At 41.7% G+C, this 25,988-nt stretch overlaps 1 protein-coding gene across 3 annotated transcripts in view; it reads right to left on the minus strand.

Moving 5' to 3' along the window:
- Positions 1–25,988, minus strand: part of NPTN (neuroplastin) — a 416,039-nt gene that overhangs the window by 62,278 nt on the left and 327,773 nt on the right. The window contains exon 1 of one of the 3 annotated variants that reach the window (XR_007727413.1): positions 10,112–10,368. Coding sequence is in view for 2 of the 3 variants with exons in the window: in XM_050797752.1 (XP_050653709.1) it covers positions 10,112–10,202 (91 nt within the window). In the remaining variant the exon portion in view is untranslated. Of the gene's footprint in view, positions 1–10,111; positions 10,382–25,988 lie in introns of those variants that run through there. The other 2 variants (XM_050797752.1, XM_050797751.1) reach the window with 2 other exon arrangements.

The raw sequence follows: 25,988 nt of genomic DNA on the forward strand, positions 1-25,988 counted from the left end.
GATGAAAGTGTCCTTTACCAGGTTTTTAATAGCACATATTTACCATACAAAAGAAAAAGCTTAATTACTAATGGCCAAAGGTTACACTTTTACTAGGTTTCTCCTAAAGTCTAATGGGTTCTTTATTATTTAGGCTTCTTTGTATTAAACACATATTGGAAGAGTTTCATAGTTTAGCTTTTTGGTAACAAAAAAGAAGCTGCTTCTGAAGGTTATAGTAAACGAAATTCTGTTTTAATATCACAGGCAAGTCCTAAAAGCTACCTTAATGGATTCCAAAGTTAATCAACCATTTTTCTTGGATTCATAATTATAGAAGTTTAGAGCTAGAAACACGAATTTCTGACCTTTAAAAACTTCTGGCTGGCAGGGGGCTGTGGCTCATGCCTGTAATCCCAGCACTTTGGGAGGCAAAGGCAGGAGGATCACTTTAGTCCAGGAGTTTGAGACCAGCGTGGGCAATATAGGGAGACCTCATCTCCATAAAAAATTTAAAAATTAGCCAGGCATGGTAGTACATGCCTGTGGTCCCAACTACTTGGAAAGCTGAGGCAGGAGGATCACCTGAGCCTGGAAGGTTGAGGCTGCAGTGAGCAACGATTGCGCGACTGCATTCCAGCCTAGGCAACAGAGTGAGACCCTGTTTCAAAACAAAACAAACAATAGAAAAACACACTTTTGAAAAGCCCATTTCATTTCATATTCATTTCCATAAAGATTTTTCTCTCACTGAGCTCCTAAACAAGCACAGTACTAAAAACAACAGAAAGATCATTTCTGGTTTAAAGTGCCCTCTCAACCAGCTCTTTGTCCTACTTATAATGGTTCCGACAATGAGTGCAAATAACTGTTCTTCTGCTAGTTTTATTAAAATCATCTTAATACTAAACCTATGCTTTTCTTCCCTGTGCTCTAGGCCATTGCTCTTTGATACAGCCTATCCATCTTTGGAGACTGCCTAATTCCCTTACTTCATTTACACTGCTACCTTGAAAGTATTAATAGATAATCACATCCCCCTAGTGCTCCCTTTTCCTAAGTTTAGCTCCTTCAGGCTTTTCTCCTAAATCTTAAGCTACCATCAACATAGATTCTATGTTTCTTCCAAAATGTGGTTAGAAAGTATTCTTATTTGGAGTTCAGTCCTAGTAAGAAAACAGTAACGCTGTTAGGTAGCACCATACTTTTGATACCTGATCACTATGTTATTTGTGTAAGGGTAATTCAATGACAATTCACCGCAAGCTATTTGAAACCTCTTTATACTTGCTCTTTTCCAGGTAGCAGTTTCCTGGTTTGCATTAAGGCCATTTATTTCATCTCCCTTGATGCATGATTTGAGATTCAGCATTAATGAATACAATTTCAATGCTAGAGCTCCTGTGCTATTTTTTTCCAGTTGTTCCACAATGGTTCCCAAACCTGCTAAACTCGTATGATCAAAAAATCCCAAGTTAAATTTAACACATTCCTTCAATCTATGAATTTGGAAGTATTTCACAGATAGCTGCCAACAAAGGAAGACATCTTGTTGCGTTCTTTTCCTCCAGGAAGCAGTGTCTAAAAACTAGGAAATAATCCCACTACTCTAGGATCTTAAACGTGAACGGCAGTGATGGTTCTGCTTCCCCTCTCTTTCTCTTCCCTTGGCCAGTACTCAAGTCAATCTGTACTCAACAGAAATGTGCCTCAGACTACAGCAACCGAGTAAAGCATTCGGCTTAGAATAAACATTAGTACTCCCAGCCCTGCACTAAACTCCAAGGCTCGGGAATAACGAACACAAGGTCTAATTTAAAACGAAGCTCAACTGAATATACTGGAAAAGTTATGTCTTGATTATGATATTCAAATTACTGTGGCTTCCCGTTTCTAAAGTTCTAATAGGGAAAAAAGTCACTATATATAATGGCTAATGTACAAATCCAAAATGTTATATTTTCTTTACTCATAATGACTAATAACAGTATGTGCTGATATTACTGATAAATGCCTAGTGAAAATCCTTATTGTGTTAACAAAAATCATAATTATTCCAGACTAATACAGCATGTAAAAAATAAACAAAAACCCAAAACTACTCCATACCTGAAAATGCTGTTTTTCAAATGAGTTTCATGGCCCATGAATGAACTGTGAATTCAATTTAGAAGGTCACTATGGTTCTCTTAACTACCTCACACAGATTAAGAATAGGTAATGTTTCACAAAATGTTACATATTTGTGTAATTTTGTTACAAATTTCTATTAGTCAAAAACTACTCTATCTGGGTCACAGACAAAAAAAGTTTGAAAGCCTTTTTCTAAAGAGCTTTATTTTTAAAGTAATTTCAACATGATTATATGTGAGCCAAATATTATCTTTTACTCACATAAACTAACCCCTACTGACTATATTTCAGGTCCTAGAAAATTCTAGTTTGCAATGTAATTTTTAGGTTATTTTTAAATTAATAAGTAGCAAGGATGTAGCTGAAACTAGATGATGAATACACGGGGGTTTATTACATTATTTAATCTATTTTTGTACATGTTTGAAATTCGGAAGATCCAAAAGAAAAAAAAGGCAAAGAAATGGACCTAACAGACAACAAAGTAGTACAATGAATGTTTACAAATTGAGAACTTTAAACACAATGTTTCTAAGGAATAACAATCTAGGAATTTGCTTGGATTTAATTCAGGTAACACTTGGGGTTGCATTCTTCGACTACAATGGACGGATTTCCCGATCTTAAACAATGCATAAGGGACTGCAGAAACTAACTCATATATAGAAAACAAACTTTCTCAAAAGACAACATAAAAATACAAATAGTTAAGTGTGTTTCATTGTCTCTTTATTAGCCAACCACTTTCAGCCAACAGAAATTTCATAACCTACCTACCTACCTACCTGGCAGGAATATTCACTTCTTTATTCACACTGGCAATTTTCCCAGCAAGTTTAAGATCTCTGTATAACGTTGTTCTGCCTCCCTTGAAACAAGAACTGCAAGGGTTGTCTGAAGTAGATTTAGAGTCAGATTTCAAAACAGTGCATGCCTCAAAGTTAATTTTCATTATATCCAAAGTAAGTTTCTAAAAACTTTTAAACAGAAAGTGTTATCATCTCTGAGCCTTTAACCTATTGGAGACAGTATCTAAGCCGTAAGGGCACGAGAATTAGTAATTTTTAGAACTGAAAGGAAATTCAGACATCATCTAGTCCAATTGTTTCCAAATACTACCATCAGGAAGAAGAGAATCTCAAAGGCATAACAATTTATATATGCAAACAAACTCTTGTTTGTTTTCCTGTATCTTCCTGCACATGAAATACTATGCCTTATTGGTATTCTATCAGAAAAGGATGTGACATTTCATCATGTATTTTATATTTAATCATGTTTTTTAGTATGTGAGTATGCATTTAGATATGATTAAAACTATTGGTACGATTTGGGACTTAATGTTTTCTAATTATAGAAACTTACATAATCTATCCAACCCTAATACTTTCAGAGTGATTTCATACCATCTCATTTATATTTCATGGTCTAGTAAATTTGAAGTAATACCTGGGTGACCGATGATTTTTAATAAGGCAAGAGAAGGATATCCAAATTGGCATATTTCAGCCGGGCACGGTGGCTCACACCTGTAATCACAGCACTTTGGGTGGGCGGATCACCTAAGGTCAGGAGTTCGAGACCAGCCTGGCCAACATGGTGAAACCCCATCTCTACTAAAAATACAAAAATTAGCTGGGCGTGGCGGCGGTCACCTGTAATCCCAGCTACTCAGGAAGCTGAGGCAGGGAGAACTGCTTGAACCCAGAAGGCAGAGGTTGCAGTGAGCCGAGATCATGCTACTGCACTCCAGCCTGGGCAACAGAGCAAGACTCCATTTCAAAAAAAAAAAAAAAACAAACAAATTGACGTATTTCTGGAAAATACCATAAAGCATATCATAAAGCTCCAGTAGTTAAGATTATTTGGTAAGAAGGCTAGTCTTAAAATAGTCCGTAATTGTTTCAGAAATGCAAGAGAATATCATTTAGCACCTTTTAGTACAAGAAACTCAATACAAGATGTTTCCATCAAGCTGACCACATTCTATTTTAATAAATGGATAACACTCAGTTTATTTATTTGAAAAACAAGAAACACAACAAAAAACCAGCAGGTATCTGAGGAAGATTAAATGTCTCCCCTAACTTACTGTGTGCAAGTAAATTTACATACGTAGGAAATTCTTTAAATATTTAGAAAACCCCATTTATATACAGATAGACAAAAGTTCTGAGCAATCAGGTCAAAATAACCTCAAATTAATAAGGCTTGATTGATAAATGTTTACCTTTGTATATACACAAAAGCAAACAAAAGTTAGGCCTACTTTCAGTTTCAGACAATATAATAAACTGAAATTAAATACAAATTTTGACTCTCCTTCCTAAACTGAATAGATCCTTAAAAAGCAGATACATTTTACTTGTGTATTCACTCTCTTAAATTTAGACATCAATATCACTAGAATAATGTCTTTACATAAGATCACTTTTAAATTCAGTAAGAAGTTTCGTTATGTATATAAGCCTAAAATATGTAACCATTTATAACCAATTAATTTTACTGGAGGGGTTTCCTGTCTTCCCAAAGCCAATCCTTACCAACTAAAATTAGGAATTTTGAAAAAAAAAAAAAAAACCATAAAAATTTCACAAACAAGCTTACAAATGCATTATCTAAGGTGCTTAAAATTAAACTCCGTATTATGAACGACATTTTAAAAATTTGTATAAAATGATAATGTTTTGTTTAAAGAGGCATACTGAAAGCTAAGCCAATTGTTCACAGGAGGTGATTCTCCACCATTATTTTAACTTTGATGTGCAAATTTACTTTAGAGGTCCCTGGTCTATTTACTCTTTCTGACAGATTCTATTTTTCCGGATGTTCCTCAAACGAAGATTCATTCCTCATTCTTGCATCCTTGTACTACTGCAGCCTTTCTTCTGTCTTTCCCTTTCTCTTACAACTTCATTCTCTACTTCTGATCCTGTCAGATTGTACTCTCACTGCAAACAATAAATTGAATAGAATACATCAGAACAATTTTCATAAAATTCACTTTTCCAAAACTACTTTGCATAATTTTATTCAAACTTTTGTTGAACATCTCTTGTACGGTATCCAACATGGCCACTCACTGTTTTTCTACATACTTCATTTTAATAGATATTAGCACTTTATCTCCTTCCCGAATCTTTGTAAAAAACCTTTACAAACAGATCCAGCAAAGTTTCAGAGTTTACACACAAAACATCTTACTTTTAAAAAGTACCTCAGACTAATGAAAAACAATGTTCAAACTGACAGAGCATTTTTCTAATTATATTTGGTCACCTTTCAAGGTCCAATTAAATCTTTCTTTTAATTTAAATAACTATTTTTATTTAAACTTTATTTTAACGTTTAAATAAAGATAATATAATGTTGCTTTTTATTAATGTCTAAAGGTATAATCCACAAAAGAAACTGTTTCACATCAGATCTGTATTAATGAGAAAAAACAAAGGGATTCCCTCAAAACAGTCTAATTTCTCATAAGGATCTGTATCATGCGAAGTCAGACCTGTAATGAATTCCAACCTGACATTTAAGGGTTTTTATTTCCTTTTGTGGTTTTAAATCTTGGTATATTCACAGGTTAAGCTCTACTGCGTCTGGCAACACAAAAACCCATCTGTATCTCTTTCTAATTTGGATCCAGTAACCTTGTAAAACAAACCCAGGGAATGGGTCCTGATGTAGTAACATGGCCTATCCTCCCAGACCCAACCAATTTCTCATGCCTGGGTGCTCCATTATATCAGTAGTGACAGTTTAGCCAGTAGCCTGAGAGACTGAAAGCCTGTGATCTCCTTAGGAAGGGCTTTATTTCAAGGCAAACTATTTCTTCTGGTCAAATCTTATTTGGATTATCTCAAAATTTTTTGCTTGACATTTGGCACGTCATTTGTGCCACAGCTGCCGTAGATAAGATTTGTCTTCTGTTGCTCATTTCAGCTCAAAGAGAAGACACAAAATCAATTAGCAAATATACCTCTAAAAATGTACTCAGGGAGAAAAAATTGCCAAACCACTGAAGCAAACAGCCCTTGACAGAAGAGAGAAAGATCCATGAATCATCTAATGCAAATACTGGCATTATTACAAAGCACAATGTTCACAACTATCTAGTATCACCCAAGCAAAATGGTTTCTAAAATTTAGGTCGTTAAAAGTAAGATTCATTAGATTCCCTATTTTCCTCCATTGAACAGTGTTAATTATGTGATGTCATATTTTCCATATGAATATATTACGTTTTTACACACCACTCCACATTTATTAATTCAACTAACATCTATAACACTCCCACTGTGTGCTGGGTACCACATTCTATTTCTCTTATTCACAACAATAATATTCTATGAGAAAGTGATACCTGGCCCATTTGAAAGATTTGGTTCACTGAAAAAAAAAAAAGAAGAAGAAAAAAACAAAGCCATAAAGTCTCTCCCAGAAACTCAACTGAAAATATTAACTTCCTCACCAGAATTGGCAATTGCAGACACAGTGCAGCTGGTCACTTTTCTGAGAAAGTTACATAAGCAAAAGCACAAATCTCTATGTGGGGCCTTCAAATGGCCTAGTTACCATGACAGCAGCATTAACAATCAAGTTTTCAATATACACATGAAGAAAAATAAAAAATAATGCTACTCTTTAAAGGATAATAGTAATAGCTAACATGTACTGAGACTCACAATATTCCAGGTTAAGCGCTAAGCTGCCATTACCTCATTTAATAAACCTCACATCATCCCTAGGGAATGGACCTTATTGCAATTCCCATTTTACAGATGATGAAACTGAAGTTTGCATTACTCAAGGTCACTCAGCTACTGAGAGCTGGAACTCAAACTTGAGTCTGTTACTGTCCAAAGCATGCACTCCTGATTATCATATTATACTGCTTTGTTTACACTCACTCAATTGCAGTCCAATGCTTTTGAATGTCTTATAAGGTTACTTTTTAGAACAAGTTCCTTCTTTAAACTACCATTTAGATGATACATATAAAAGTCAACAAATAAGGATTTTACTTGGAACCGGTCTTACAAGTTTAAATATCTGGATGAGAAACAAAATCTGAATGAAAGCCCTGAATGCCCACAGCAATGGGTCAGAAACTCACTGGAGCTTCAAGAGACCTCGAGAGTCATACAGGCCAAATTCTTCATTTTAGGAATAATAAAACAAACATCTTTTGAAAAACATCTATATTCAACCTAAACTACTACATTTCCGATTCAGAGACACTTGTGAGTTTTTTTTCCTCCAATCATTTAAATAGAAAATCTAACATTTCTGGCCGGGCGCGGTGGCTCAAGCCTGTAATCCCAGCACTTTGGGAGGCCGAGACGGGCGGATCACAAGGTCAGGAGATCGAGACCATCCTGGCTAACACGGTGAAACCCCGTCTCTACTAAAAAATACAAAAAAACCTAGCCGGGCGAGGTGGCGGGCGCGTGTAGTCCCAGCTACTCAGGAGGCTGAGGCAGGAGAATGGCGTGAACCCGGGAGGCGGAGCTTGCAGTGAGCTGAGATCCGGCCACTGCACTCCAGCCTGGGCGACAGAGCGGGACTCCGTCTCAAAAAAAAAAAAAAAAAAAAAAAAAAAAAAAAAAAAAAAAAAGAAAATCTAACATTTCTAACATTTCAACATCATGCACAAACAAGGTATCCCTTTTTGAAAGTACTGTAAGAAAATACAAACCCCATGACATGAAGTTAGATCACTGCAGGGCTATTTATTACTAAATGAAAGCGTGAATATTATAATAAGACATGTTATAGAAAGCTATAAAATGGCATCCTTAACTATACGAACTCAAACTCAAAAATAGCCATTTTTCCTTGAATTAAATTTACATTCATTTGGGTCAACCAGCAGCTCAGCTTCATTTCATCGGTCATGTCATGTGACTGAATTCAAGCTCATTTCAAGGGAAAGGCCGTTCTATGCTGTATTTAGAACACATATCACTGAGCAGACAGATGAGTCTTTATAGGCCTATCCAGAAACCTCGCTTTAGTTGCTAAGAAACTACAATTTTACCGTATTATAAGTCATTGGAAAAAAGCTATGCCAGCAGAGATTAAACACGTTAAGATCAAGAATCTCTCACCTATTGTGCAAAATGAAACTATGCTATTACCATAAACTCAACAGCTAAAATTAGCATTAGGCTTCTTTAAGTCATGTTGTTGACACAGGCGAAAAACTGATAAGACAAATTAAGACTAACTCTACCCTGCCTTCCACAGTGGACTCATCATACTTAGAGGAAAACAGGAAAAATACCCAATACACTTAGCATATTCAATGCTAGAGATAGAAAAAATGTTTCCTTCCTGACGCCTGCAGTGATATCCAAGGCCATGAAGCATACATAAAATTTGGTACTACAAACACATATTTAACTGATGGATAATGTCAATCTTTTATTCATATATTTTCCCTCTAACATTCAGCATTTTAAACTCAGTTTCTCAAAAACCTCCACTGGCTCTATCACTGATGCTTTAAAATTTAAATTGCAGCCTCTCTAATAAGAGTAATCTTAAATTGTTCTAGCATAACAATAAACACTGAAAGATTAGCAAAAATAATTTATAGTTCATTCTCCAGTACTGACTTCTCATAAATTCCTTCACAGAAAAAATATTCTTTAACCTCTTAACGGCTGTTTCCACAAGGGCAGAAACAGGTTCACAATCCTAGACTCACTTCTGAAAGATCAATTCAGCAGCTGAATGGTAACACATGCCTTCAATCAGAATCTGTTCTGTTTAGATCCCTATGCCCATGATTCCCCACCATTTCTCTTCTCAAAGGAGCTTCAATTCAAAACCCAGTATTTCTCTCGTTTCTACTGTACCACCTCCCAGGGGCCACTTTCAGGTTCCTCGGAAATAACATCTCTTCTGTATTGAAACTTTTAAATCTCAAAAATCCACTTCCCCATCTCCGTTGCCAGTCACTGCCCTCAATCCCACCACTGCAGTTAGTTGCAGCTATGTGTCCCTGTCTTCCCAAAGGCCCGACCAATATCATACAGCATTTGCCACATACCAACTCCTCCCTTCCCTAATTTATCCTCCACACTGCAAACCAACATTACACCCCCGACTTCCTGCATTTTACTCCCTTCCCTTATTTTTCGTCTCCCCCACCCCCATCTCTATACCTAGGCCTCCTTACTTCTCTAATAAATATTCCCCCACCTCAGTTCCAACCCTTTCCCTCCATCCTCTGCTCATTTTCCTCTCCTTATTTAGAAACTCCTTTTTGCTCTCCCAACCACTACCCTAGAATGCCCAGCACTCCACCCTCTTTAGCAAACCCAGCCCTCTTCCCCCAGCTCATTTGGAGATACTGCTGCTTCTCTCTCCAGGTCCCCTACTGCAGTCAACCCACTCCCTTATCTTCCCACCCACCCTCCCTCTATCCCCAGATCCAAGGTTCCCTGATTCTTTACCCCCTCCTTTGGTATCTAGTACTCAGCTCACCATTAGTGTGCTTCAGGACTCTCTTCCCCCCAATTTCTCCCTTATTTTTAAGGATGTCACCAGTCCTACGGGGCCTCAGTAGAATCCTGGACGACCCCAGCTCCCAGGGGGCCTGACCGACACCACCATCCCCGTCGCCCGGAACACAAACGCCCGTCTTGTGCCACCCTCCCTAAGAGCTGTGCCCCCTCCTCATCCGCCCCCGCTACTCCAGCTCCTCACGTCGGCTTCCTCCGTGTCCCCTCGCCGACCCGGCACGACAAGCCCCACGACTTGGAGCCCCCGAGTCGGCAACACCTCGGGCTCTCCCTGGACGCCCCCGCCGCTCGGACGGGCGCCTCCTCAAACCCGCGGCCGGTACCTCCTCCTCTCCGACCCGCAGCCCCTCAGACGCCCACTCGGCACCCTTCTCCGAGCTCCAGCTTCCCCTCGGGCCAGAGCCGGGCCCTCTCCGGCCCCGGCGCCCCTCAGCCCCCGCCCGGCCCGCCCCCGGCGCCCGGCTTACCGTTCTGAGCGGCGCCTGGCCCTGGGAGGAGGGAGCCAGAAACCAGCAACAGCGAGAGGGCCAGGGCGCTGGGCAGCGACGAGCCCGACATCCTCCCTAGCAGAAGACCCAACAGCGAATGGGCCGGGGCCAGAGCCGGGGCCGGGGAAGGGAGGGGAGGGAGGGAGGGGGCGGGCGAGCGCGCGAGGGAGTGAGCGAGGGAGGAAGCCGCGGCTCGGCTCCGTCCTTCCCCGTCCTCCTCCTGCCGCCGCAGCGCCCAAGCCTCGCGAGACCTTCGCTCCGGGTCGTGGGCGGCTGAGGAGCGACCGCCGCAAGGCTCGCGAGAAGAGGCGGCCCCGATGGAGACTCCCGCCCCGCGGACCCGGCGGACCCGCCCCTGCAGAGGCTGATTGGCCTAGCGCGAGGTAGGTCACGTGCCGAGGGCGCCTCTGGCCATGTGACGGGGCGAGGCGGGACTCCGCCAGCTCTGCGGGCGGTGGGGAACCGGGAAGCCCTAGTTCGGTTTACTCCTCTGTGGCCCAGGCGCACCCATAAATAAGAGGAAGCTTTGAAACACAGTACATTTCCTCCACCCATCCTGCCTTTCATTTGTTAGCGCTCTTGGCTGCAGAGTTTAATACACCGTGCCTACTTTCCTCCTTCCTCTCATTGTCCCCTGCCCTGCTGTTTCTTCCTTCTGGACTTTGAACATAGACCTCTACTGGTAACTGGCTCCAACTCCTTCTCTCATCTGCTGTTTTTTCCTTCCAGGAAAAGTGGTGCGCCCCCCGTGCCCCCTGTTACCTTGTGCCTTCCTGCTGGACATCTGTTCCCTTTGCCTGAAATGTCTTCCTTTTCCGCTTCTGCCTACTCCTCCTCCCCACCCCCATCTGGGCCTTATTTTAGCTTATAGACTCTCAGGGCCTAAAGTTCAACTAGCCTAATTGCATGTTCATAGACACAATTCTACAAGGAAGTCATCATATATGAACTTACATGAAGACTCCTGAGAAGCGTCTTAATGCGGGAAACTTTATTGAGAACGTGCTGTGTGCCAGGCGCAAAGTGAAACCCACATGAAAAGATAGTCCCCGCCCTCATGGAGTGCCTTGCCTAGGCTAGCAGAGGAGTGAGGAAGGGTCAAATGGCCCATAGGAAAGGATCTAGCAAAGCATTCTGGAGGGTGATTGGCAGTGTGGTTACTACTGTTTGCATAGAAGTTTAGGAAATGCTCTTTTTAGGGGTATTTTTTGTACTACCCTCAGCGCTTGTAGTTGGCAAAGTTCTATGGCTTAGCTCATCCCTGACTCACAGCAGACGTCCTGGGAGTGTCTGTGGCATCTCCGAGGAGCCAAGTAAACAGTCCTGGTGGCCTGACTTGATTTAAAGAGAGGGTTTGGAGGACCTAGAAGAAGGAAACCCTCGCAATCTCTATCAAGCTAAAGTGGTCTGGAGCTTTCAACAGGAACTGAACAGCTTGTGGTTCCAGAGCAAACTTTCCAGCAAGGGCCAGGACCACTATGGCATGTTGTCGATTGAAGTGAAAACTGTATCTTTCAAAACCTGAGGTGTGTGAGTGACGAAAAGATTGGCATGTACCTTCCTCTGGACAAAGGCCATTCTGCAGACAGCCCTGTAAGGAGGGCTACAGGACTGCCTGTGGTGGGATCAATATTTTCAGCTGATGGAAGCTTTGGTTGGATGCAACCATTCCGCCCCATTATAGCTGTAACAAATATGGCCCTTTGATCCTTACAACAAGAGATTCTTACAAAATGATCATGCTATTTTTGTGAATAGGGAAGCTGAAGCCAAGGGAGGACACGAATGGCTCCAGCTCTGAGAATGTTTGTATTAATCATTAATGCCAAACAGTCTGGTTTGCTTGTTAATAGGCTCATGGTGGAAGTGCATTTTCTTGTCGCCTTGAAGTCGGGAGTGGCATGTGATGTGCTTGGGTCAGTGAAATGTGTAAAGTGACATGCATTGCTTTCAAGCAGAAGCAATGCATGTTTAGACTCTGTTCCATACTCTTTTGTCTTGGTAGTGATTACTGATCATGACAATGAAAGCGCATATCAAAAAGAATCTTATGTCAGCATTAGTCCCTGAGTTAGCATAATAAGCTGAACCCCTCTGCTAACCCATACAGAACAGGTACCCTCTGTTGAATTAAACTGTGAGATTCAAGGGGTATTTGTTCCTGTGACATAACATAGACTGTTCCGGCTAAGGGAAAGATGAAATTCAAGTCCACAACACCACAACACCTACCATCCAGGAGCTGTGTCATCTTAGGCAAGTGACCTAATCTCTCTGGACCTTATTTTCTGTCAAATGGTGCTAATGATAGCACCTGCCTTACAAGTTTATAGAAGCAATAAATTAGTAGATTTATGTGTGATGTTTAGAACAGTTTCTGGTGCATAGTAAACACTCACGTTGATGTTGATGATGATGCTGCAATTCTGACTCCAGCTTTGTATTCTTCTTATCTCATGCTTGCAAAAAGTGATCTGGGAGGAATATTTTTAAGTATGGGTGTTACCAGTCAACTCTCAAAACCTGCACTTATGAAAAGCCCTTTTGCCCAGAGAGAAATGTCTCCAAATTCCACATGATAGTAGCTGTACTTCGTCACTTTTTGTTGAGAAAATACATAATAACTAAGACCTTTTAATAATTCTGTAACTTTTTTTTTTTTTTTTTTTTTTTTTGAGATGGAGTCTTGTTCTGTGGCCCAGGCTGGAGTGCAGTGGCGGGATCTCGGCTCACTGCAACCTACACCTCCCAGGTTCAAGAGATTCTCGTGCCTCAACCTCCCAAGTAGCTGGGATTACAGGCAGCTGCCACCATGCGCAGCTAAGTTTTGTATTTTTAGTAGAGACAGGGTTTTGCCATGTTGGCCAGGCTGGTCTCAAACTCCTGACCTCAGGTGATCCGCCTGCCTCAGCCTCCCAAAGTGCTGGGATTACAGGCATGAGCCACCATGCCTGGTCTAAGTCAGTAACTTCTGTAAAAGAATTTAGGAATTTGTATTTTGTTGTTGTTCAAGACTTACATACACTGTAAAAAAAAAAAAAAATCTCTTTACAAGTGTATGTGGCTGTGCCAGAGGTTGGCTGTGTTCTTTGCAATACCTTAGAAGAGCCCTAGGGGTCCTCAGAGCTCAAGCTGAGACACACTTTCCTGGCCTCCAGGGACTGCTTGGAGTTAGGCTCTCCGTTGCTGATCGCGCCCCCTGGTGGGAAGGCCTGTAATACAGCATTCCCAACTGAAAGGCTTCGCGTGGATTGGTTTGAACATGGTTCACTCAACCATTGGAAGGATGTTAGTCAAGAGGCTTGTACTGTTCTTAGAGTTGACCTTGAACTTCCTAATGGTTTCCTCCCTCTTGTAAAGATCTCTGCCCCTTTAAAGCTCTTGCTATTCAGATTACCACCCCACTCATCTTAATTGTTGTCATCTTGCGACCTCCCAGCCAATGTAATCTTTTCTCTGCCCCTTCTGATGCCTAGTACCATCCTTGAACTCCATCCATGGGTGAGTTCAACATCCATGTTCATGACCTATTCAGTACCATGATCTCTTAATCCTTTTACCTTCTCATGTCCAACTTTCTCCTCAACTAAACCAACACTTTCGAGCTCACACCGTCAACACTTTAATCACCCAGAAAGGGCTTCATCTTTGAAATATGAAAATATAATACCCCTCTGTCCATTCACCAACACTTAGCCTTTCATTTCCTTGTGCTAGTACCCTATTTGCTGTAATTCTTCAACCTCACTGAGACCACTAATCTGCTAATCCCACCAATGTGTCTTTATCCATTCTTCATTTCTTTCTTGGTCCAATTTAGAGCACATGATTCATCATTATAATCATTCCCTTGCCCACCTCAACTTTCAACATACTTTCCTGGAAAAACCACAACCTGACTGAGCCCTATAGTCTGAAATAAGGTACCATGCCTGTACCTGAGCAGCTGAGTGTTGCCAGAGAAAAATCATACAAACTGTCTAAATGACTGCATTTTAAATTCATGATCTCAAACTTCAAAAGGATATTCAACACTACTCAGCAATCCTACTCTTTCATATGTGATAAGCATGAATTTGCAACTACAACCATCACATGCCAGAAATGCCTCATTTTTTTTTCTTTCTATAAATCAGATTTAATCTATTCTGAGTACCTTTCTGCTGAGATGACAAGAAATTCAATGTTGGCCTTTATGAGTCTCCCTGACTACTTCCCGGGATAATATGAAATTCCTGGTGTTTTACACAGCCTGGGACATTCCTTTTTGTTTGCTTTTTAGTTCACCATGGTGACTGCTGGTAGGAACATTGACCAGATCCACGTGATTCCTTGAAGGTGAATGGCTCACTACTTCCCACCACTTCCCCCAGCAGCCTCACCCCACACCACACTCCCTTTCAGCCTTTGTGATGGCTCTGCTTCATCTCAACTTGGGGGCCTTTGCATATTTTGTTCTCTTTGCCCCAAATACTGAACAACCCATCTTTTTTGCCTGGTCTACTTCTCATCCTTTAGATCTCAGCTTCAACTCATCTCTCCTAATACGAAATTGTAAACCACAGTGAGGTGTCATTTCACGTGCACATATTTAATTCAATAATTTTTTAATGCTGGGCACAGTGGCTCATGGCTGTAATCCCACACTTTGGGAGGCCGAGGTGGGTGGATCACTTGAGGTCAGGAGTTCAAGACCAGCCTGGCCAACATGGCAAAAGCCCGTCTCTACTAAAAATACAAAAATTAGCAGGACATGGTAGCGCACATCTGTAATCCCAACTTACGGGAGACTTACTTGAACCCAGGAGGCGGAGGTTGCAGTGAGCCAAGATCACGCCACTGCACTCTAGCTTGGGCGACAGTACAACATTCTGTCTCAAAATAATAATAATAATAATTTTTTTTAAACCTGAAAATACCAAATATTGATAGGGATGTGGAGCAATAGGAACTCTCGTACATTGCTAGTATGCAGATAAAAATGGCAAAACTACTTTGAAGAACTCTGACAATATTCCATCAAGTTAAATACATATCTAATCTATGACCACCAATTCTATTCCTGAATCTCAGTGCCCAAGAGAAGTGAAATACATGTCTACAAAATGGATTGTACAAGAATGTTCATAGCAGATTTATTCATAATAGCCAAAACAAGAAACAACCCAAATACTCATCAACAGATGAATGGATAAACAAACTGTGGACTAGTCATATGATAGAATACTACTCAGCAAAAATAAATCAATCGATTACTGACACACAACAACATGGATGAATCTCAGAAGAATGATACTGAGGGAAAGTGAGACAAAAAATATATATGTGTATATATATAGCATAGTTCTACAAGTTATAGAATAGGCAAAACTAATTTACATTGACACAAATCAGATCAGTTTCAGTGGTTTCCTGGGACAGGGAGGGGATTGACTGGAAGGGACACAGGGGATGTTCTGGGTGATAAAAATTTTCTGTATCTTGATCTGGGGAATAGTTACATTAGTGTATACATTTGTCAAAACTTATTGAAGCTACACCTCAATTTAAAAATGTAAACAAAAACATCTCCTTATCAAAGCCTTTCCTGGGCTCCACAACTCAGTTAAACCTTTTTTTTTTTTTTTTTTTCAGACAGAGTTTTGCTCTGTCGCCCAGGCTGGAATTCAGTGGCACAATCTCAGCTCACTGCAACCTCTGCCTCTCAGGATCAAGTGATTCTCTTGCCTCAGCCTTCCGAATAGCTGGGATTACAGGTGCGCACCACCACACCTGGTTAATTTTTGTAGTTTTAGTAGAGATCGGGTTTCACCATGTTGGCCAGGCTGGTCTTAAACTCCTGACTGCAGTTGATCCGCCTGCCTCAGTCTCCAAAGTGCTGGAATTACAGGCATGAGCCACCATGCCCAGCCTAAACCTCATTCTTAAATATACTGATTGTTCCATGCATATCTTCATGGCTCTTACCACAGCTGGGATTTTACATTTATTTGTGTGGTTATTCGACTTGCATCTGAATCCTTCTCTAGACCTCCAGGAGGAGGGAACCATGACCAACAGTATCAGTATTATTTACTACTGTATCTCTGTTGTAGGCAGAAAAAGTGAGGGTCATGATCAACTCAGTATACCACTGGAGGCTATATGAGTAAACAGCAAACTGCTCTCATGAAGGCAGGATGTTGGCAAACTGACAAACTGCCTCTGCCGCCCAGAAGGAATGCTGAGGGCAGTCACGCCCCAAGCAGTGTTGCTTGTGATTAGGTACATCTGAAGCCTGTTAGCAATAATGTGAACCTGTGATCAGTTAAGCAGCTGACCAATAGTTACCTCCTCCTCCCTGCTCTTTCTACCCAATAAATATGAAAGGCTGTAGAAGCTCAGGGCTGCCTTTGCTCAGTAGAAGCAAGGAGCCTTCTTCTTCTTCCTCAGACCCTTTCTTTAAAACAGTTTCTTTTGTTTTAAGTTTTCATTTCTGTGTTCTTCCTCCTTTGTTCAGTCCCGTGGTAACTGTAGTAACCATGGCAAATCGCAGCATATCTCCAGTACCTACTACCACGCCTGGCGTGTGGTGGGCATTTAGTGAATATCTCTTGACTGAAGAGACAAAGCATACAGCTAGACTCAGAATCTCAGACTCTTGCCTCTCAATCCAGTGCTCCTTTCACTCTATCACTATGATGTTGGAATCTAGTTCTGCCTCAAGGCCCAACTCTAATTCCACTTGTTCTGGAAAACCATCTCTGTTCACCGTTCATTCAGTCCTCATTCATTTCACAAATGTTGGGTGCATAGTCTGTGCAAGGGTATGGTGTACAATGATGACAAGGAACACAGACATTGAACAACAATGATACCATTTCTTACTTAATTATAATTTTGGTCCATGATAAGAGTAGACATATTGGATGCTAAGGGAGTATGTTACAGGGAAACCTAACTATGTCTGAGGTGGGAGGAGTGGTCAAGAAAGGCTCCTGGAGGAAGGGACAGCAAAGCTGTGTTCTGAAGGATGCTTAAGAGTTAGCCAGGCTGTCAGGCTTGGTGGCTCACATCTGTAATCCCAGCACTTTGGAAGGCCAAGGTGGGCAGATCACCTGAGGTCAGGAGTTTGAGACCAGTCTAGCCAACTTGTGAAACCGCTTCTCTACTAAAAATACAAAAATTGGCCGGGCACGGTGGCTCAAGCTTGTGATCCCAGCACTTTGGGAGGCCGAGACGGGCGGATCATGAGGTCAGGAGATCGAGACCATTCTGGCTAACACGGTGAAACCCCATCTCTACTAAAAAAATACAAAAAAACTAGCCAGGCGAGGTGGTGGGCCCCTGTAGTCTCAGCTACTCGGGAGACTGAGGCAGGAGAATGGCGTGAACCCGGGAGGCGGAGCTTGCAGCAAGCTGAGATCCGGCCACTGCACTCCAGCCTGGGCGACAGAGTGAGACCCTGTCTCAAAAAAAAAAAAAAAAAAAAAATACAACAATTAGCTGGACATGGTGGCGCACACCTGTAATCCCAGCTACTTGGGAGGTTGAGGCATGAGAATCACTTGAACCCAGGAGGTGGAGGTTGCAGTGAGCTGAGATCACACTACTGCACTCCAGCTTAGGTGACAGAGCATGACTCCATCTCAAAAAAAAAAAAAAAAGAGTTAGCCAGGCTAAAAAGTAATAAACAACAACAAAAAATTATATCTAGAGGCAAAAATAAAAAATAAAAAACAAATGAACAAAAAAGGATTAGCCTGGCACAGATAAGGTAGGTCTGTTGCAGACAGGTTTAAAAGGTTGAAAGCAGGAAGGAGATTGTCAAGGTCTGCAGAGGAGCCCAGTGTGTCTAGAGCTCAGACAGCAAGGAGAAGGGGGGCAAAAGGAGGCTGAGGCTGAAGGAGGGGCATTGGGGCCATATCAGGCAATGCCTTGAGGACCATATTAAGGGTTTAAGATGTTGATCACCTATGAGGTAACCTGTAGCTTCCTTTAACAAAATCTAGTCCAGAACCTCTTTATTTGTCAATAAAAGAGATCTGTCTGTAAATACCATAATATATTAAAGCAGAATGAGTAGTTAAACTGTGCTACCTATAAGCCTGATCACATGTTACTCTCCATCATCATTTCCTTCTATTAGAAACATTTTACTTAGCTGTTCCTCCAGGCTCAGCTGTGCTGCAGAGAATTAAGGGAAGGGCCTTTTGTCCTTTGGATCAGAACGTAAATGGCCAGGAACCCTCCCCTAAGGTCATGGTGTGGTGGCTGTTGTCTCCAAGTAGAAAGTGAATGTAGCTGGCTCACACCTGTAATCCCAGCACTTTGGGAGGCCGAGGCGGGTGGATCACGAGGTCAGGAGATTGAGACCATCCTGGCTAACATGGTGAAACCCTGACTCTACTAAAAATACAAAAAAATTAGCCAGGCGTGGTGGTGCGCACCTGTAGTCCCAGCTACTCGGGAGGCTGAGGCAGGAGAATGGCGTGAACCCGGGAGGCCAAGCTTGCAGTGAGCCGAGATCACGCCACTGCACTCCAGCCTGGGCGATTGAGCAAGACTCTGTCTCAAATAAAAAAAAGAAAGAAGGAAAGAAAGTGAATGTAGCACAGAGAACAATGCAATGAGTCGTGAGGGAGGACCAGTTCTCCCTCCACACAAGGAGACTCTCTAGCAATTGCCAAGGCTGCATGTCCAGCCCTCAATGCTTCCTTCTGCCTCCAGATACCTATAAGGCTCCTCCGTATACCACTAAAAAATGTGACCAAGCCTTGCATGACAGGCTAATTTTATACCTCTCCACATCCAGTCTCCCCATCTAGAACACCAGTTCATGATAACAACGTCTTACATGCTACAGCTTTTCACCGTTTAAAAAGCATTTCCCACCATAGGAAAAATAAAGCATTCATTATCCCATTATTTCACTTGGTTATCACAACAACCAACCTTGTTCATTTCATAAACAAGATAACTAGGCTTCAGAATGGAGAATGCCTTGTTCAGGGTCCCCAGCTGGCAGGTAATAGAGCCAGAATTTGAACCCAAGTCCTTTGGACCCCGAAGGAAATATGCTGAGGTTGGCTGAGTCACTTTTCTTGGGGAAGATGATCTCTTGCAATGACCCTCCTCGGACACAATGAGTCTTGTCTGAAGATAAGGCACTCTCTTTGGGCAAGTTCTCCATTCAAGATCTGCTAAGGCTGGTATAGTGTTGTTTCACCTTCTGGCCCTGGGAGTTTGAGGTGCTCATAATTTCTTCAGGGAACATCTTGGGTACCAGCTACACTATGATGGCCAATGCTCAAATGAGGCAGGGCAACTGAACAGCTGAGGTAGGCTCTCCCCACTGTTGGGGTTCGGGTTTTAGCGGTTAATACATGACATTCCTTTAATCCTTTCTCAAACTTGGAAACAACTGAGAGACAGACACAGGAGTCAGGCATATGGAGGTCAAAATAGTGGAGAACATGGCTTAGTCTGCTGGCCAAGTGAGCTTGTTAACACTTTGTCCCTGAATTTGGCAGACTTATTCAGAGATGCTGGCAGTGCAGGAAAACCACAAGTCTCCCATGATCACTGGAAAACTTAGGGCGGCATGGAGAAGCGGAACCACACATCTGCTCTCTGTAGGATGCAGGTCCCAGGCTTGCTCAAGTCCTTCTGCCTCAGTTGTCCACCAGAAAACGCATTCCTGAGCCCAGGAGGAGAAGCAAGTAAAAGGAGGCCACACGTGTTACAATAATGAAGTGATTCTCTACCCCGGCCACACATTAGAATCAACCAGGGAGCTTGAAAAAAACACCACTGCCAAAATAGATATACACACAAATGTCCAGGTTCCAGCTCCAGAGATTTAAATGTAATTGATCTGGGGATGGGGCCCAGCTTGCATAGCAGAGTAATGCATTTTAATGTGCCATAATGCACTGCTTCTCGAATGTTGATGCACATTAGATTACCTGGGGAACTTTTAAAAATCCCAACCCTAGACCACACCAATTAAATCAGAATCCCTGGAGGGGAGACCCAGGCATCAGTATATTTTTAAGACTCCCCAGGTGATTCCAATATGCAGCCAAAATTGAGAACAGGTGCTCAAATGTGGTTGTGTTGTTGTTGTTGTTATTGCTTCAAATTTGAGTGTTCAGCAGAATCACAAGAAAGGCTTGTTAAAAGATGGGCTTCTGGGCCCCACCCCCAGAGTTTCTGACTTAGTAGGTTTGGGTTGTGAGCCTGAGAATCTCCATTTCTAACAAGCTGCCAGGTGGTGCAGATGCTACTGGTTTGGAGACCACACTTTGACACCTGCTACTTCACAGGGTGTGCAGAGAAGCTTTCCTTCATCAGCTGACAAAGCCACGGTAAGACCAGATGGGATAACTTTCATCCCTGAAGGTCTATAGAAAAATATGCCAAAATCCATAACATTGGCCTACATGATGTTTTAAAGAGGGTTCGTAGATTTTGACTTTTCAAAAGAGCTTGCCACATCGTGGCTAGTGTCAGAATGACCAAGATGCTCTTTATTTTGGTGCTTTCCTTCTCACAGTTGGGAAACTCATTTCTGGTTTTTGCCAGGTTAATGGCTGGTTATAGTTGAAACAGTGATGCCTTTTGAGTATTGACTTTTTCTTTTGAGACGTGCTCCCATCTGCATAGCTCTAACTGGACCACTCCATTCTTACAAGTCCCTGTTTCCCTGTTTAGTTCAGGGGTGGTCACCAGACTCAAGCCAGGCCATCCAGAAGCCCTGGAAAATGTTTGGGTTAAAACTGAGGAAAGAGAGTCGGTTTCTCTCTTATCCGTGTTATAAGCTATGAGACGTGAGACTTGGGGTGAACCATGTTTCCTCTCTACTGTGAGCTCCTCAAGGACAGAGTATTATTTACTGCCGTATTTCTCCGTGTCGGGCATAGTTAGTGGCAGACAGCAGGGCATCGAATAAACACTATAAACAGTTTTGATGAGGTATAAGTGACATGCAATGAACAGTGCATATTTAAAGTATTCAATTGGATATGTTTTGACATATTTATACACTCTAATAAACAGATTTTCAGATTGAATTAAAAAAATAAGACCCAACTATATGCTGTCTCTAAGATAGCCATTTCAAATATGCAGCCACAAATAGATTTAGAGTAAGAGACTTGAAAAGGTATCCCATGCAGACATTAATTAAAGAAAAGCCAGAATGACTGTATTAATATCAAAGTGGATTTCAGAAGAAGAAATATTATCAGGGAATAATGCTCATATTACATAATGATAATGGGGTCAATTCACCAGGAGCACATAACAATCCGAAATGGTGTGTACATGATAACAGTGCTTTATTATGCATGAAGCAAAAACTGAAAGGTGAAATAGACAAGTCCTCAATTATAACTGGATATTTTAATACCTTTCTTTCAGTGATAGAAAAAGTAGACAGAAAATCCATAAGGATATGGGAGACTGATACAACACAATCCATCAATGGAGCTAATAGCATTGTGTACCTAATAATAGTAGAATATGCATTCTTTCCAAATGCACACAGAGCATTCACTAAGATAGCCTATGTTCCAGACTATAAAATAAGTCTCAACAAATTTAAAGTTATTGCCAGGCATGGTGGGGCATGCCTGTAGTCCCAGCTATGCGGGAGGATCCCTTGAGCTTAGGAGTTTTGAGTCCAGCTTAGGCAACATAGTGAGACCCCCATCTAAAAAAAAAAATTGAAAGTAGTGAAATCATGCAAACTGTGTTGTCTGACCATAAAGGAATATACTACTAAAAGTCAAAGAGAAAAAATACCTTGAAAATCCTCAAATAATTGGAAATTGAACAACACACTTGTAAAAAAAAAAAAAAAAAGAATAAATAATAATGGAAATTTGAAAGTATTTTTAATAGTCCATTACATTAAAGAGATTTGAAAATAAGAAAACATATTTAGGGCCGGGCGCAGTGGTTTATGCCTGTAATCCTAGCACTTTGGGAGGCCAAGGCAGGTGGATCACTTGAGCTCAGGAGTTTGAGGCCAGCCTGGGCAACATGGTGAAACCCCATTTCTACAAAAAATACAAAAATTAGCTGGGCATGGTGGCTTGTACCTGTACTCCCAGCTACTTTAGGGAGCTGAGGCAGAAGGTTCCCTTGAGCCCAGGAGACAGAGGTTTCAGTGAATGGAGATCGCGTCTCTGCACTCCAGCCTGGGCCACAGAGTAAGACCCTGTCTCAAAAAAAAAAAAAAGAAGAAGAAGGAGGAGGAGGAAACATATTTAGTATACTTACACTCACATTCATCATTTTCCTTTTTTTTTTTTTTTTTTTTTTTTTTTGAGACAGAGTCTCACTCTATGGCCCAGGCTTGCAGTGGCCCAATCTCAGCTCACTACAACCTCCACCTCCCAGGTTCAAGCAATTCTCCTACCTCAGCCTCCTGAGGAGGTGGGATTACAGGCACGTGACACCATGCCCAGCCATTTTTTGTATTTTTAGTAGAGATGAGGTTTTGCCATGTTGGCCAGGCTGGTCTTAAACTCCTGACCTCAGGTGCTCCACCTGCCTTGGCCTCCCAAAGTGGTGGGATTACAGGTGTGAGCAACTGAACCTGGCCACATTGATCATTTCTATACTCTTCATTCTTATGTGTGGATGCAAATTTCCATCTGGTATCATTTTCCTTCTGCCTGATGAATTCTCTAAACTTTTGCCTGAGAAAGTCTTTATTTCCCCTTCTCTTTTGAAATATATTTTAGCTAGGCACAGAGGCTCACTCCTGTAAACCCAGCATTTTGGGAAGTCAAGGCAGGAGGCCCAGGAGATTAAGACCAGCCTGAGCAACATGGTGACATCTCATCTCTAAAAAGAAGGAAGGCAGGAAGGAGAGTGAGGTATTTTTTGTCGGGTATAGAATTCCAAGTTAACAGATTCTTTTTTCAATTCTTTAAAGATGTCATTCCATTATTTTTTGCTTGGCATAATTTCTGATGAAAATTCTACTATAATCCTTGCCTTTGTTCCATCGAACATAATATGTCTTTTTTTTTCTGGCTGCTATTCAATTATTTTCTTTATCACTGGTTTTTCAGCAATTTGATTATAATGTGCCTTGATGTTTGTTGTTTTCTTTATGTTTCTTCCATTTGGAGTTCATTGAGCTTCTTGGATCTATAGGTTTATAGCTTTCCTCAAATTTGGAAAATCTTATGCCATTATTTCTTCTCATAAGTTTCTATTCTTCTACCCTTCTGCAACTCTAGTTATACTTATTTTATTTTAGAGATGGAGTCTCGCTCTGTTGCCCAGGCTGGAGTGCAATGGCATGATCTTGGCTTACTACAACCTCCACCTCTAGGGTTCAAGTGATTCTCCTGTCTCAGCCTCCCTAGTAGCTGGGATTACAGGCACCTGCCACCAAGCCCAGAAAATTTTTGTATTTTTAGTAGAGAGAGAATTTCACCATGTTAGCCAGGCTGGTCTTGAACTCCTGACCTCAGGTGATCCACCTGCCTTGGCCTCCCAAAGTGCTGGGATTACAGGCACGAGCCACCATGCCCAGGCCATCACATGTATCTTAGATCACTTGTTATCATCCCATAGAATCACTAGGCTTGTTTTTTGTTTTTGCGTTGTTTTTGAGACAGAGTCTCACTCTTGCCCAGGCTGGAGTGCGGTAGATCACAGTTCACTGCAGCCTTAACTTTCTGGGCTCAAGTAATCCTTCCATCTCAGCCTCCCAAGTAGCTGGGACCATACACATGTGCCACCACACCCAGCTAATTTTTGTATTTTTTATAGAGATGGGGTTTTGCCATGTTGGCCAGGCTGGTCTCAAACTCCTGACCTCAGGTGATCCACCTGCCTCGGCCTCCTGAAGTGCTGGGATTGCAGGTGTGAGCCACTGTGCCCAGCCACATTTATCATGGAGGAGCGGGAGGGTGAGAGGGTAGGAGGAGGAGGAGAAGGAGGAGGAGGAGGAGGAGGAGGAGGAGGAGGAGGAGGAGGAGGAGGAGGAGGAGGATCTGCCCACCTCAGCCTCCCAAAGTGCTGGGATTGCAGGCGTTCACTTTTTTCCATTCTCATTTTTCTCTGTGTTCTTCATTTTCAGTAAATGTTGCTATGTCCTCACATTCACTGACCTCTTTTTTCTAGTGTTTAATCTTCCCTCAATCCAATCTTGTATAGATTTCGTTTCTGATCATTGTGTTTTTCACTCTAGAAATTCCATTTGGGTCTTTTAGTATCTTTTCTTTGTCTCCTCATTATTTTTATGTTTTCCTTTTCATCTTAAGCATATTTGTAAGATTTAAAAATAGCTTTAAAATCCTCGTCTGCTAATTCTATCATCTTTGTCATTTCTAGGTTTTTGGCTTTTTTTTTTTTTTTTAAGAGACAAAATCTCTCTCTCACTCTATCACCCAGGCTGGCATACAGTGACACAATCATAGCTCACTGCAGTATCCAATTCCTGGGCTCAAGAGATCCTACCGCTTCAGCTTCCTAAGTAGCTGGGACTACAGGCATGTTCCACCACATCCTGCTAAATTTAAAAAAAAAAAAATTTTTTTGGAGAGGTGGGGTCTCATGATGTTGTCCAAACTGGTTTTGAACTCCTGGCCTCAAGCAATAATCCTGCCTCAGCCTCCCAAAGCGCTGAGATTATAGGCATGAGTCACCATGCCCAGCCCATTTCTAATATTTTCTAAAGATGCATTTTTCTCTTCGCTATGGTTCATCTTCCTGCTGATTTGTATGCCTGGTATCCAAAAAAAAAACCTTGTATCAAAAAAAAAAAAAAACTAGCTTTTTCATTGGATGCTCTACATGGTAAATTTTACCTTGCTGATTGCTGCACTTTGTTGCTCTTCTTTAAGGAGTGTTGGGCTTTGTTTGGCATGAACTTAAACTATTGCAAATCAGTTTGATCTTTTTGAGGCTTGTTTTTCTGCACTGTTATGGTATCAGAATGGCCATTTTTCTAGGTGTATTCATGTCTTCTGTCAAGGCCTCCTGCTTCTGAGAATGCCCCCTATATTACAAAGCCTCTACTCTGGCTGGTGGGAACAAAAACTAGTTCTAGCTGTGTGTGAGCTTCAGGAATTATTTGAACAACTGTTTTCCAATGGTTTTTACCCCAGCCTCCTGGAGTTTCACCCCAGGCATGTACAGATCACTACTCAGCCAAAGGCTAGTTTAGAGGATCCTTCTGTAGATCTCTAGAGTTTCCTGGTATGCAGCTTCCTCCTTCCCTGTACACTGCCCTACAGGTTCCAGCCGCCTCAGCCTCCCCAAATTCCAGTCTCTGTCTTCTAAACTCAACAAGGTTGGTGGTTCTGGATGGGCCACTCTCCCTGCACTGCAGCCAGAAAACTGCCTGAAGGCAGCAATTGCAGAACTCACAATACCTTCCCCTTCGCTCAGGGACTGCAGTCCTGTGCTGCCCATGTTGTTTTATGTATTTTGCCTGGTTTACTAGTTGTTTATAATGGGATTGCAATTTTTGTAGCACTTAATCCTTCACAGGAAGAAGTAGGAGTTAACTACTTTTAACTGTTTCTCTTTTAGTTCTTCTACTAGTTGATTTCATAAGGTTAAATGATATTCTGAAGCCAACATATTTTTAGTTTTTCAACTTCCTGCTATGAATGATGAAGATTTCGCCTACCCTCCACTTTCTCCATCCCTCTTCCCAGTTTGAATAGTCATGTGATGTTTTTGTTGTTGTTCTTCTTCACTTATTGTGTAAATTTCAGTAGTATACTTGATAATGTATTTCTCACTCCATCATCTTTTTTTCTTTTTTTTTTTCTTGAGACGGAGTCTCACTCTGTCGCCCAGGCTGGAGTGCAGTGGCGCAATCTCGGCTCACTGCAAGCTC

Source organism: Macaca thibetana, chromosome 7 (genome assembly GCF_024542745.1).
Source record: "Macaca thibetana thibetana isolate TM-01 chromosome 7, ASM2454274v1, whole genome shotgun sequence".
Lineage (NCBI taxonomy): Eukaryota > Metazoa > Chordata > Mammalia > Primates > Cercopithecidae > Macaca > Macaca thibetana.